This window comes from Aythya ferina (genome assembly GCF_964211825.1).
Source record: "Aythya ferina genome assembly, chromosome: 3".
NCBI classification, from domain to species: domain Eukaryota; kingdom Metazoa; phylum Chordata; class Aves; order Anseriformes; family Anatidae; genus Aythya; species Aythya ferina.
In genome coordinates this window covers 61,855,855-61,868,500 of record NC_140298.1, presented here as the reverse complement: position 1 = coordinate 61,868,500, position 12,646 = coordinate 61,855,855, and the positions used below count along the sequence as shown (strand labels likewise).

The 12,646-nt window shown below is 40.3% G+C and overlaps 1 protein-coding gene across 2 annotated transcripts in view; it reads left to right on the top strand.

Moving 5' to 3' along the window:
- RNGTT (RNA guanylyltransferase and 5'-phosphatase) overlaps positions 1–12,646 on the top strand; it is a 180,700-nt gene that overhangs the window by 2,719 nt on the left and 165,335 nt on the right. For both annotated transcript variants that reach the window (XM_084514322.1, XM_084514323.1), the window contains exons 2-4: positions 1,704–1,813; positions 9,803–9,906; positions 10,047–10,135. In XM_084514322.1, coding sequence (XP_084370448.1) covers positions 1,704–1,813; positions 9,803–9,906; positions 10,047–10,135 — 303 coding nt within the window. The remainder of the gene's footprint in view (positions 1–1,703; positions 1,814–9,802; positions 9,907–10,046; positions 10,136–12,646) is intronic.

The window sequence follows — 12,646 nt, the reverse complement described above, 5'->3', positions numbered from 1 at the left end:
GCGTTACAGCTTAGATTTTCTGCAGCTTAATGACACTGAGAGGGGCTTATCTGTGTGCTAGGAAGGAGGATTTTCAAGCTTCTGTACAAAGATCAAAAAATACCAAATTTGCCTGTTAAGATACTTTGGTTTTCTGTCACTGGAAGAATATTGTATGAGATCGTATTGAAGATTGTTTCTACGTGTGTAGCAATAGCAATTTGGAAAAAAAAAATAGCAGTATCTTCAGAATTTACATTTCTGCTTACTTCAAAGGCAGAATGTAAGTTGGTATTGCTGAGAACTGTGATTTTTTTTAAAAACAAAACCAAAAAACCCCACAGCCCAAAGCCCTTACTTCCGCAGAGTGGGATGTGCTGCTAGTGGAGTGGAAAGGCAGGGGGAAGTAGGGCAATGGGAGGGATTTTTCTGATAGCCAAATGAGTTGAAGAGGCTGGGAATTTATTACCATCTAATGTGTATGTTGACTGTGTGAATAACTTTTCCTGAAGCTCCGCAGGTTGGAGTGGTCTCAGACAAGCGTGACAGTGAATTGCTCGTGGTGCTGGTCACCGTCAGAAATGAGCTAGCAAGTTGTGTGGAGTGCCGCAGTTTCCTTTCCGTAACTGCCCATCTCCTCATTTTTAATGACTCTTTTTCCTAAAAAGCTAGATGCTTATGTGCAAATGGATGAGATGTTCCGATAGAATTTAAGGCTACAGAGATCCCTGTGGATACGTTGCATAAAGGAAAAGCTCTCAGCAGACACCTGCACGTTCGTTCAGTGAGAATGGGATGCTTTTCTTCCATTTTTACAAAGATAGCAAGCTTCTTTCTCACTGATCCTTGTAAAAATGGAAGAAAAACATCTCTTTCTAGCTGAATGCAATGGGTGGATTAGTGTCTTTTCATTCCTTGTGGTTTCACTTTGCTGGAAGTGGGAAATGTATTTCCACAAGCTCAGGATCTAGCGGTGCTTTCTTTCCTAGAAAGACGTGTGTCTGGGGCTCTTCCTGCAGTAAAAAGCCTTTGCTGCTCTTCTGTGCGATACAATTACATGCTTGCATTTGCTCTGTTGTTAGAAAGGCTGCGTTTTTGAAACAATTCTATTTAAAAAAAAAAAAAAAAAAAAAAAAAAGGAGAGAAGGGATGAAAATTCTGGGGCAATCATTTGTTTTGCACTTCCCATGTGCAGAAAACACTGAGGTTCCCCCAGCTTTGCTTCCTGCCTGTGTCGTTCCCCTGGCTACAGCCGGGCAGCTACGCCAGGCCCCTTTCTTTCCATGAATTTAAGTCCTTTTTCTGCAGCTTGCCACTGCCTGGGGTCCTGGGCGCTGCAGCAGGAGGTAGGTGTGCTGCTGCCTTGGGCTTCCCTATTAAACTGGCATTTAACATTAGTTTTTCATATTTTTAACTCTGCCAAGTTTAAATTTTGTCTGTTCTCTTGTTTGCTCTAGCTCTGCAGCCTATATCACACTTAAAAACTAGCTAAAACATTTTAAAATACCACTTTTTGATGACCTGACCTGTTCCTTCTAAACTTATTTGCACATTGAGACATTTCGTGGCTAAGAAGAATTCCAGTTGGGCTGTTGCCGATACTTTTCCTGCAGTTGTTTTTCATTGTAGATGAACCTCTCAAACTGCTTTGAAATCACAAAGTTTTAAGTGATCTTATACACGAGTATACATTAAAAGCTGCAAAATTTGCTTGTGTTTTATAGGGAAGTTTTTACCTTTGAAGACAATGTTAGGACCAAGATACGATGATCAGGTCGCTGAAGAAAATCGTTTTCACCCAAGCATGCTGTCCAACTACTTAAAGAGCCTGAAGGTAAAGTGAAATTAATTGAAATGTTACTGGTGTAATTCATACTTACTCAGACGTTGCTTTTCAGGTTTAAGAAAAATGTTGTTGATGGCTGACTTTGGGACATGTGTACAGAAAAAATATTTTTTTAAAATATTAAAAAAAAAATAATTTTCAGTTTCTCTCCGCAACTCCTCAGTTTCTCAAATACTATTTTATTATAAGCAAGAATTGTATAAAATTCTCCAGCTCATTTGCTATGTTACCAGCAAGAACCTCACTCTTCTGTTATTACTGTCACACCTTGGTTAGATGTCATTGTCAGAATTTAGATAATTTGTAGTTTTACAGATGACTCTTGTGTATGGATATGTTAAACTGCAATTTTGCTTATATGAGTGAAAACATTTGAAAGTGAAAGGCAAATTTCATGGAACTTTTGTTCATTGTCTCTCTGCAGCCCATTTCTGTCTGCCTACATCAACGGGGGTGTTGTTCTGCATGACTGCAAAGCTTTGGTGGGGAACAGGACTTTTACAGCCTTTCATGTAATGTTGAGGTCTGTCAGTGCTGTGCATAGCTGGGTGCATCTGGAGATGGGCTTTTAAAACTCTCAGGCAAAGAAAGGCACGCGACCTTATTCTTCTAATCCGTTTGTTAAACTCTTGCATAGAAGGTGGACACCACTTGTTTTGATTGTGTGGTTTATAAAGCTAATCATGGTGGTTACAATTTTCATTTATTTTTTCGGTTGATCTACGATTAATTCTGAATTTGTTTAGCAACTGGAGCTTAAGCATCAAAAATCAGATGGCTTAAACACAGGAAATCCCATGTTGTGAATCTTATTTGGGTTTAGGCATAGGGTGGATGGTGAGGTACTCAGTGTAGCAGTGATAGAAGTACCAGTGGGCAAATGCGAAGCACGTGTGGCTGAACTGGTAGGACTTTTCTTGTTTGAATGCTTGGATCTTTGTGCCTAAATTCCATTTGGGTTTCTCTTTTTTGCAATATACTTTTTTTTACTTTTTTTTTTTTTACTTCTGATCAGCTTTAACAGTCATCCCTGGAAGTTTTCCAAAAGCATTTGTGGTTTAAAGTAACTCAAAATTCTGCATGTGTTTTCAAAGTTACAGAGAACTTCCCAGACTTGCTCAGAATTTCCGAGTATTTGTTTGCTAGTGATTTGTCGCCCAAAAAATAAACCATGATGAGCCTTCAAAGTCTTTCCATGAGGCATATCACTCAGTTGTTTTGCAATGCTACAAATTTATGAAGTCTTTGTGAGGTTAAATGGTTAGTCTGATAGTGCAGGTATCAGCTTGTGGTTCTCGGCTAACGTGTTGCTCATTTCGTTTAGTAAGCAGAATGTATAGTTTCTCTCCATAATTTCATAAAATCTATTAAACAATTTTTGATTTGCCAAGATAGGCGATGTGTTAGCAGAGAGCTGTATTTCCAGAACAGCAATTTACCAACAGTCTGGCAACGTGAGATGAGTGTGCAATCAAGGAGATCTAGAAAAGTCGATTTTCCCAAGTGAAAAGTAACTCACTGGGCATGGTTGTCATCACTTTATTTCACTCTGTTAAATGCTCATACTTTGCCAAATGAGTCACTTCTGAAACTCTGCTGTTACTTAGGTCCGTGCAATTTATCTGCCAAATTAGCAATTTCAGCAGAAATTTTGACATCTGGATTTTGGTGATGGTGAGGTATTGCTGTTAGCACAGATACTTGAAGGTAGGGGTTCAGCATGTAAGGCAACATCTGTATGAGAGGAACTAAGGTGGAACATTGCCTAAAAAGCTTCCTGTGCAGTTGCTGAAAGTCTGAACGTTAGACACAGATTTGGTAAGGGATGGCTACTCCTTTTTTCTTGCAATTGCCAATACTGACACAGTATCTTAATGAACTTACTAAAAAATACCAGAGGAGCAATTGGTGACAATGTGAATAATTTCTTTTTCTTTTTAAGTAGGTAAGTTAGAGCATAAGTTAAAGCATAACATTTATGCTTTATAAAAGTTCATTTTCTGTCACTAAGAGCTATGGCATTAGTTAACTCAAAAGAATTCCTGTTTGGAAAACTAATTATCAGTTTTCAGCCACAGTATTGGTTTAACAGATAAATTCAGGCACTGATTTAAACTACTTTCCTAAAATAAAAAATAAAAAAAGGAAAAAAGTCCAGGGAGTGGAGAGAATTCACTGCATTGTAGTATTGCTCTCAGCCTCCTGGGGAGGATGTTTTCAAGTTCCAGCGTCTAATGAGAAACTTCTGGGGTCATGCAAGGGGAACATAGCTAAGCCTGTTTATGTGCTGAGCAGCAGAAGAGCACATGCATAAGGCATTAGTAGCTTGAGATAGCTGGAATGTGAGAAAGTGAGAGGGGGAAGGCTTTTGTAACAGTAGGAGGACGTGGAGAGACTGGCCAGAATAAATATGAAGACTGTGAGGCTATTGTATGTAAAAGGTGATGTTTTCAAGCTATAGGTGAGCTTTTTCTTCTATTCACTCACCTTTTACAATTACAAGCAAGAAAAAAATCTAGTTAAATTGTGTTGCAATGCAGTAAGATTTTATTGTTGCAACAGTCCTTGTGAGAAATATATACGTGCTTTAATGAGAAGTTGCTCAACAATTCTAATGTTATTCTTTCTTCCAAAGCTGTGTCATTTAATGATGGACTGAAGGATGATTCATACCCAATGCTGGATGGAAAAAGTTTTTTTTTTTTCCAGTGGGTAACTGTCTATTTTACTTGGGTAGTCCTTCAAAAATCAGCTCCTGTTAAGAACTTTCTAGGAGCAAACCTATGCTGTGATGCCAGGGCGTGGGAGCAGAGCACGGGACCTGCATGATGGACGTCCATGCACTCGAATCTTTGCAGTAGGTGAGATCAGGCCAAGTGCAAGCACAGTGTAACTCCCGTTCAGTGACTGCAGTGCTTCAATTCCTGTAGGAGCAGTGTGTCTTCAGATGGATTTTGGAGTCTCATAATTGTATACTTTGATTTCAGGCCTTATGCTCTCCATTCCACTTCATAGTTTTGACTAAGTTGTACCAGATGCCTGTGTGGTTTACAGCTCCATAAAAAACGTGAGGAATGCAGTCACTACACAGGATCTTCACTTACAAATAATTTGTAATAATTATAAGGGAATAGTTGGCCAGGAGTCCTGTAGTTCTGAATTTTTTCCTTAACAGACGCTTTCCTTTGTATCATCCTCCTCTTCCAATTAAATGCAACATCCCCAAAATTAAAACCAAACATTTAATACAACATTACATGCAACTTAGGGACAATTTGGGTCTGAAGAACATTGTAGCATTCCCCTGGGTTCTGTAGGTCAGTCAGGAGGCAGAAGTCTGTACATGAATACGTTTAAAAGAGTAATTTCTAAAAGCTGAAGGAAAAACTTGAGTATCCTTTGAGCTTAAATACTTTGATATGAAATTAATTTTTGAACTTCCTTGTATCTCAGTGACAGGTCTTCATTGTGGGAGGAGTTTGGGGAAGGTTGGAAGCTTCTGGTGGGAGCATTTGAAACCACTGGTGTTTGAGAACAGAGGGATTGGGAATTGGCTTTGAGTTTTCAGTAGTAATGTGGAACTGTGTCTTTTGGAGGGGAAGATGTTAAACTATATTTCACAAATTACTAGCACTTTTTCTTGCAGCTCTCTGTTAACAACTTGCAATATTAAGCAGCGTTACCTTTTAATTTGTCTTTGTGATCTTATTAATCAGCTCATTTTCCTAACAACTCTTTTTCCCTATACGCATACTACCAGATGATACACCATTTTATAGACATTTAAAAGTGTCTTTTTTTCTTACTATGCTGGAACTGAATGCAAGTCCTTCACTTTAAGATTCAGTGAAAATACAATTTTAATCTTATTTTGAAAATAATTTTTTCCCTTTAGCTGAGGATATCTTGGAAGCATTATACCTAACCCCATATTTTAGATCACAGAATCACAGAATCACAGAATTTCTAGGTTGGAAGAGACCTCAAGGTCATCGAGTCCAACCTCCAACCTAACACTAACAGCCCTCCACTAAACCATATCCCTAAGCTCTACATCTAAGCGTCTTTTGAAGACTTCCAGGGATGGTGACTCCACCACTTCCCTGGGCAGCCTGTTCCAATGCCTCACAACCCTTTCTGTAAAGAAGTTCTTCCTAACATCTAACCTAAAACTCCCCTGGCTCAACTTAAGCCCATTCCCCCTCGTCCTGTCACCAGGCACGTGGGAGAACAGGCCAACCCCCACCTCGCTACAGCCTCCCTTGAGGTACCTAAAAAGAGCGATAAGGTCGCCCCTGAGCCTCCTCTTCTCCAGGCTGAACAAGCCCAGCTCCCTCAGCCGCTCCTCGTAGGACTTGTTCTCCAGGCCCCTCACCAGCTTCGTCGCCCTTCTCTGCACCCGCTCAAGCACCTCGATGTCCTTCTTGTAGCGAGGGGCCCAAAACTGAACACAGTACTCGAGGTGCGGCCTCACCAGAGCTGAGTACAGGGGGACGATCACCTCCCTAGCCCTGCTGGTCACGCTGTTCCTAATACAAGCCAGGATGCCGTTGGCCTTCTTGGCCACCTGAGCACACTGCTGGCTCATATTCAGCCAACTACCCACCATCACTCCCAGGTCCTTCTCTGCCTGGCAGCTTTCCAACCATTCCTCTCCCAGCCTGTAGCTCTGCTTGGGGTTATTGCGCCCCAGGTGCAGGACCCGGCACTTGGCCTTGTTAAACTTCATGCAGTTGACCTCAGCCCATCGGTCCAGCCTATCCAGATCCTCCTGCAGAGCTTTCCTACCCTCAAGCAGATCGACACACGCACCTAACTTGGTGTCATCTGCGAACTTACTGAGGGTGCACTCGATGCCCTCGTCCAGATCATCGATGAAGATATTAAAGAGGACTGGCCCCAGCACCGAGCCCTGGGGGACGCCACTAGTGACTGGCCTCCAACTGGACTTGGCTCCATTCACCACGACTCTTTGGGCCCGGCTATCCAGCCAGTTTCTAACCCAACGAAGCGTGCGCCAGTCCAAGCCAAGAGCAGCCAGTTTCTTGAGGAGAATGCTGTGGGAGACGGTGTCAAAAGCCTTGCTGAAGTCAAGGTAGACCACATCCACAGCCTTTCCCTCATCCACCCAGCGCGTCACTCTGTCATAGAAGGAGATCAGGTTCGTCAGGCATGACCTGCCTTTCATAAAGCCATGCTGACTGGGCCTGATCGCCTGCTTCCCCTTCAAGTGCTGCATGATGACTCTCAGGAGGATCTGCTCCATGAGCTTTCCTGGCACTGAGGTCAAACTGACAGGCCTGTAGTTTCCTGGGTCTGCCCTCCGGCCCTTCTTGTAGATGGGCGTCACGTTTGCTAGCCGCCAGTCGATTGGGACCTCCCCCGATAGCCAGGACTGTTGATAAATGATGGACAGCGGCTTGGCCAGCTCCTCTGCCAGTTCCCTCAGTACCCTTGGGTGGATCCCATCCGGCCCCATCGACTTGTGCACATCTAAGTGCATCTAAGATAAAAGAATAGTTTGTCAAGCTTAGCTATGCAGTTGGGCAGGAAGATATTTAGGGGCCGTTTATGTGGCTTCATAGTGCTCTGGGGAAAACACAGCTGATTTTTTTCTACCAGCTTTTTTGTCAACTTTAGCCAGGCTCCAGATAGGACAGAGCACAAAAGACAATTGCTGTACTTTCCCTGGGGCACTGTGGGGATTCCCTAGCAGAGCCATTGCTTGTGTAGAACAGTAGAGAAGTACCTGAATAGTTTTCATCTAACGATCTCATTTTAGATGGACTTCTCACCCTTTTATGTTTTGCTTTTCTTTCCTAGCCTGTTGTCCTGTATGTTCACTTGGAAGTACTGGCATGAGAATGCACCATTGTACTCCAAACAATTTGTTTTTAACTGCTTTATCTCAGTGTTGTAGTGTTATGGGCCTAGGGCATAGCACCTGGAAATCTTGCATGGTCTTACTTGCCAATTAAGTAATCTCTGAGATGATTGCTGAATGCTGTTGGAAGTGGAGGGGGAGGAAAGTAATCATTAAGCTAATTGCCTTTTGTATACTTCGTACAAAATTAATCACTGGTTAATACACTGTCAGTCCATATGGTTAGCAGTTCAATTGATGCTAAATACTTGAGATTTCAGATGATAAAACATTGTTTTCAGGTGGACTGCTACTGAAGTAGCTCGTATTTCTGCAAAAGAGTCTCAGTAAACCATTCTGAATAAAATATGCAAGTTGAATTAGACAAAAAAGAAGGAATTTCGAACTGATGTAGGTATTAGAGTACATATATTTAGTGCTTCTGACATAACACTATGACACTTTTAAATACAAAAATATGAAAATACACCGTAAGAACCACACATGACTACCTCTGTAGAGAACTGGAAATTTGCCTTAGGGGGTCTATTGATTTACATACTCACGTGAATCTGCTCTGTCTGAACTGTATTCCAGTTAAAATTGGAATTCATCTTCTCTGAATTGTCAGGAAGCAGTGTTTTAAGTTGGAATTTCTCTAGCTGCAGTTCTAAATTATTAGCAGTCTGCTCACCTTCAGGTAAATAAAACCTGATCAGAGCCCTGTTCATGAATGTGAGTTGGAGTTTTAAACGTATTGAAGACATGGTGTTCTTTTATGTTTCTGCACGTGTAACATGCTTCAGTGGTAATGTGTTTTTTTAGTGCACTATTGATGTCTCTCTTTAAAAAGACAAGACTATAGAACGAGGATTTTGCTGAAAGACTCCTTGTAAATGGCTTCTAAATAGACATCCGACTTCATGGTGAGGATCCTACCTGAAAGCACGACATTTTGCTTTTTGACCGAAAGCAATTACTTGTACCTATAAAGTAGGAAACCAGGAATGCTTTCAGGTGTGCCAGTAAGCTGTTTTTGTGCAGTAACAGGGGGAGATTGATGCTTGGCAGAAGTCACACGTGGACCAACGATGAAATTCCATAGAATGGAGAAGGCCAGCATCGAGTCAGCAGATGGCCATGCAACTTTTTTTCCCCCTGTTCTGTTTCTCTGTGATTTCCTATGTTCATGACCTAAAGGCAAACGTTTCCCCAGAACATGGAATAAAATGTTTTCCACCGTTGTGTTAAGAAGTCTTAGGAAATATGAAGAGTTTAGTTTCCTGTGTTAGCTTCAGTGAGGACTCAGTAGGATGCTGATGAACAGTGTGTAGGATGCCACCCGTTGGAATTTCTGCTCTCCATCTTAGTTTTTTAAACACAGTAACTTCTATAAGGCTGCTGTTAAAGAGCTATTTTACAGCTGTAAAATCAAACACTAACAAGGGGACACGTTAGAGTAGAGTGGACAAAGCAACCTTAATTCAGGTATGTCCCAAAGTCTGTATGGTTAAAACTACAACCTTACTTAACCAGCAGCAAGCATCTCTGAAGATTTCAAGCTTTTTAACATCTCAGCTTTGAATAAAGTATTTCTAGGAACTTAAGGGATTTTTGTTTTAAACTTGAAACAGTGTTTTCCATTGTAGCAGATGGGTAAATTAAGGTAAGTTTTTTCTAAGAGGGTACTTTTATGTAAGTCTCAGGAGGTAATTTTTTTATGGTACTCCCACTGTTTAAAGTTTTATGTAAAGTGTAAGAGTGCCTGATTTAGATTTATGTCTTCTAACATGTTTAAATACTTCTTTTGCATGTACTTTTTTGCTGTTAACAGATTATTCTTATTTGGGGATTTTGGGGGGAGACAAAATGAGGTTTTTGAATTGATGACCAGTGCTAATTCAGATGCAAGATTTCACAAAATAAAAAATGACTATGATGCTGATAGAATGAAGTTGATATTTATATATATATGTGGAACATGGTATTTGAGAAATTTGAATCTTGTAGCAGTAGCCTGCTACTGTTTTTAATTTGGATGTTATTAACCAATTAATATTTATTCATTAATATTTGGACCAAATATATGCAATAACTTTATTTTTATTTTTTAGGTTAAAATGGGTTTGCTGGTGGACTTGACCAACACTACTAGATTCTACGATAGGAATGATATAGAGAAAGAGGGAATTAAGTACATAAAGCTCCAGTGTAAAGGGTAAGTTGTCTTCGCTCTTTTAATATTGAGTTTTTAACTTCAAAGATCACACTGAAGTAATTACTCTTCCCCTCCTTAATCCCGACTCCCTTCCTTTCTCCAAAACTTTGTCCTAACCGATGTGTTCCCATATTTATCAGGCATGGTGAGTGTCCTACACCTGAGAATACAGAAACATTTATCCGTGTATGTGAACACTTCAGTGATAAGAATCCCTCAGAGCTTATAGGTATGTCTTCTTTTATCTGTTTTCATTATTTTTTTTCTGTTAATTTATATAAGCTGAAGAATTTCTGCCGTACAGTGTTTGTGCATATATAAATATGTTTTTTTTTTAAACTCCAGAGTAAACTGCTGCTTTTTACAGAAACCAGTATGTTTCTGCATAAGTCATTTTGAATCCAGCTATTGACTTTGTGCAGAAAATACACAGGCTTAAGAACTGTCTACAAACACAAAATACCTGCAGTGTGTTTTTGAAACTCCTGCTGATACAGATGAAGGTTATGCATTGCCTGATTGTTGTTCTAGCATTCAATGGCCTGGCTTCCTTGAAGTCATATTTAGTAACTGAATTATCAGATATTCTGTAACAAATTTCACAAAACAGCTGATTATTTGCCAGAAATTGATAGTAAACATTAGGCTAAGCGTTTCTGTAGCATAGTGTCTCATGGTAATTATTGAAATGTCATGAGGCTGACTTTTGTCAGAGCAGAATAAGTTCTCAAGTGAATTTTAGTTCTAGTAAGAGCACTTTATTCTGATTTTTGGTAAGCACATTAATATTCAACTCTATCTGCTGATGTGCAGAAATAACTCCACAACCGTAGGGTTGTAAAGCAGGTATACTTTATTGTGGTGCACCAGGTGCACTGGGAGTAGCTTCCCTCAAAAAAGTGTGCGCCTTCCTGGTCATTTCTCAGATTTATACATGAATACTGTTACATATTACATGAGCTCTATTACATATTCATTCATTTCTCCCCAAAAGGCGGACCTCTTCCTAGTCCTTGTTTCCATACTCCCCTCCCTTAGCTCCTCCCGGTTGCGCCTGTGCCTGGTGGTCACGGGCTGGGGTCTATCAGGATGAAGGCAACAAGGAAGAGGAGGCTAAACTTTTTACCTTTCTGGTCTTTGACCTTCTCTTGGACAGTATTTAGGAGTTTTTTGCTTATCTTTGCCTTGTTTCCTGCCAAAGAGTTGTTCATCCTTCCCTAATGAGTTGTTCATCCTTCCCTTATATATTGGCCTTGAGTGATGTCTTCCTTTTTACATTTGCTTCTCATAAGGTTCTTGTCTACATTCTTCAATAATTAGCAGATTTTACCATATATGTAGCTAAATATTAATTCAGATAAGTTTTAGCATCTTCCCCGTCTCACTGCAAGCTATCAGAGACAAGAAATTACTGTGCAGCTTAGTTTCCACATTCAGAAGGGGTTTTGTCCTTGGGCAAAAGATGATAGTTCTGCAACCTGACTGAAAAAGAGTGTCTGTATGACTTGGAAGCACATAGAACAGTTGTTTGTGTAGGTGTCATTGATGAGAGCTTGGTAAACTAAGCTAGTATGCTCACACAGTTCAGGATTCACACAGTCTTGGAACAGTGGAGGTTGGAGGGGACCTCTGGAAACCACCCAGCCTATCACCCCCCCTCAGAGCAGGGTCAGCTGAAGCAGGTCGCTTAGGACCGTGTTCCTCTAGGTGTTGACAGTCCACAAGGTTGGGGACTTGGCAACACCTTCTGGCAACCTTTTTTCCAGTGTTTGATCACCCTTAAAATAAAAAAGGCTTTGTTTCTTTTTTTCCTTACATTTGAACAAAGTTTTTTGTATTTCAGTCCGTGCCCATTGCTTCTTGACCCATCACTGGATACCACCGAGAATCTTATTTTTATTAATGCTGAGACATTTAATTGAAGCACATTATTAAGTCCTTCACATAATTTTCTTTCAGATACTTTATTATTTCTGTATTCCTCATGGAATGAAGTTTTAATTTGAAACCTCTGTTTTCTTCCCTGAACTGTACCACAAGTATGTGATATGAAAAACTGCTAAATGAGACAGCGAGTGGGATCAGCTATTGGCAGTACTGCAGAAACTGAAATACTGTTACGGGTCAGCAATTTATGTGGAATATGGATACCATTGTAACATGCACAAAATAGCAGACCCGTTTAACTGCTATTTAAACTTTTAAAATGCCGCTTTCAGTGTTGAGTCATTAACTTTTGGACTTACGTGAATTTTGGAATGTTCTTACACTATTTAGAGTATTTTTTTTCTTGACTCTTAATTTACTTTTTTTTCCCATAGAAATGAATCAATGTCTTGAATAAGCTCTTGACCTGTAGTTTAGGCTTTTATAGCAAAAGTGAAATGTTGGGATATTCCATTTCCCTTCCGTTAGTTACAGAAAGGTTATTTCTGGTTCTGGAAGAAAAAGCATCCAAGGGATTGGTGTGGAGGATGTTTTTATCAGGAGGGAAAGCAGTCTGCAGGAGTGATAGTACGACACCCTGTGTGACCATTCCTTTCCAAGCCATTGGTCTCATTGCTGAAAAGCTTCTTATCTTTGGCATGTGTATAAAATTATTGACTTAACCTTTTTGGTAGCAGCAACAGCTGCAGGGCTTATTGATAGCAATTGTGTGCCATTTCAGTGCTGGTGTTAAGATTAGACATGAAAAGAGCCTGAAATGTGAATGATAAGTGATCAACGTTTTCTATTCAGC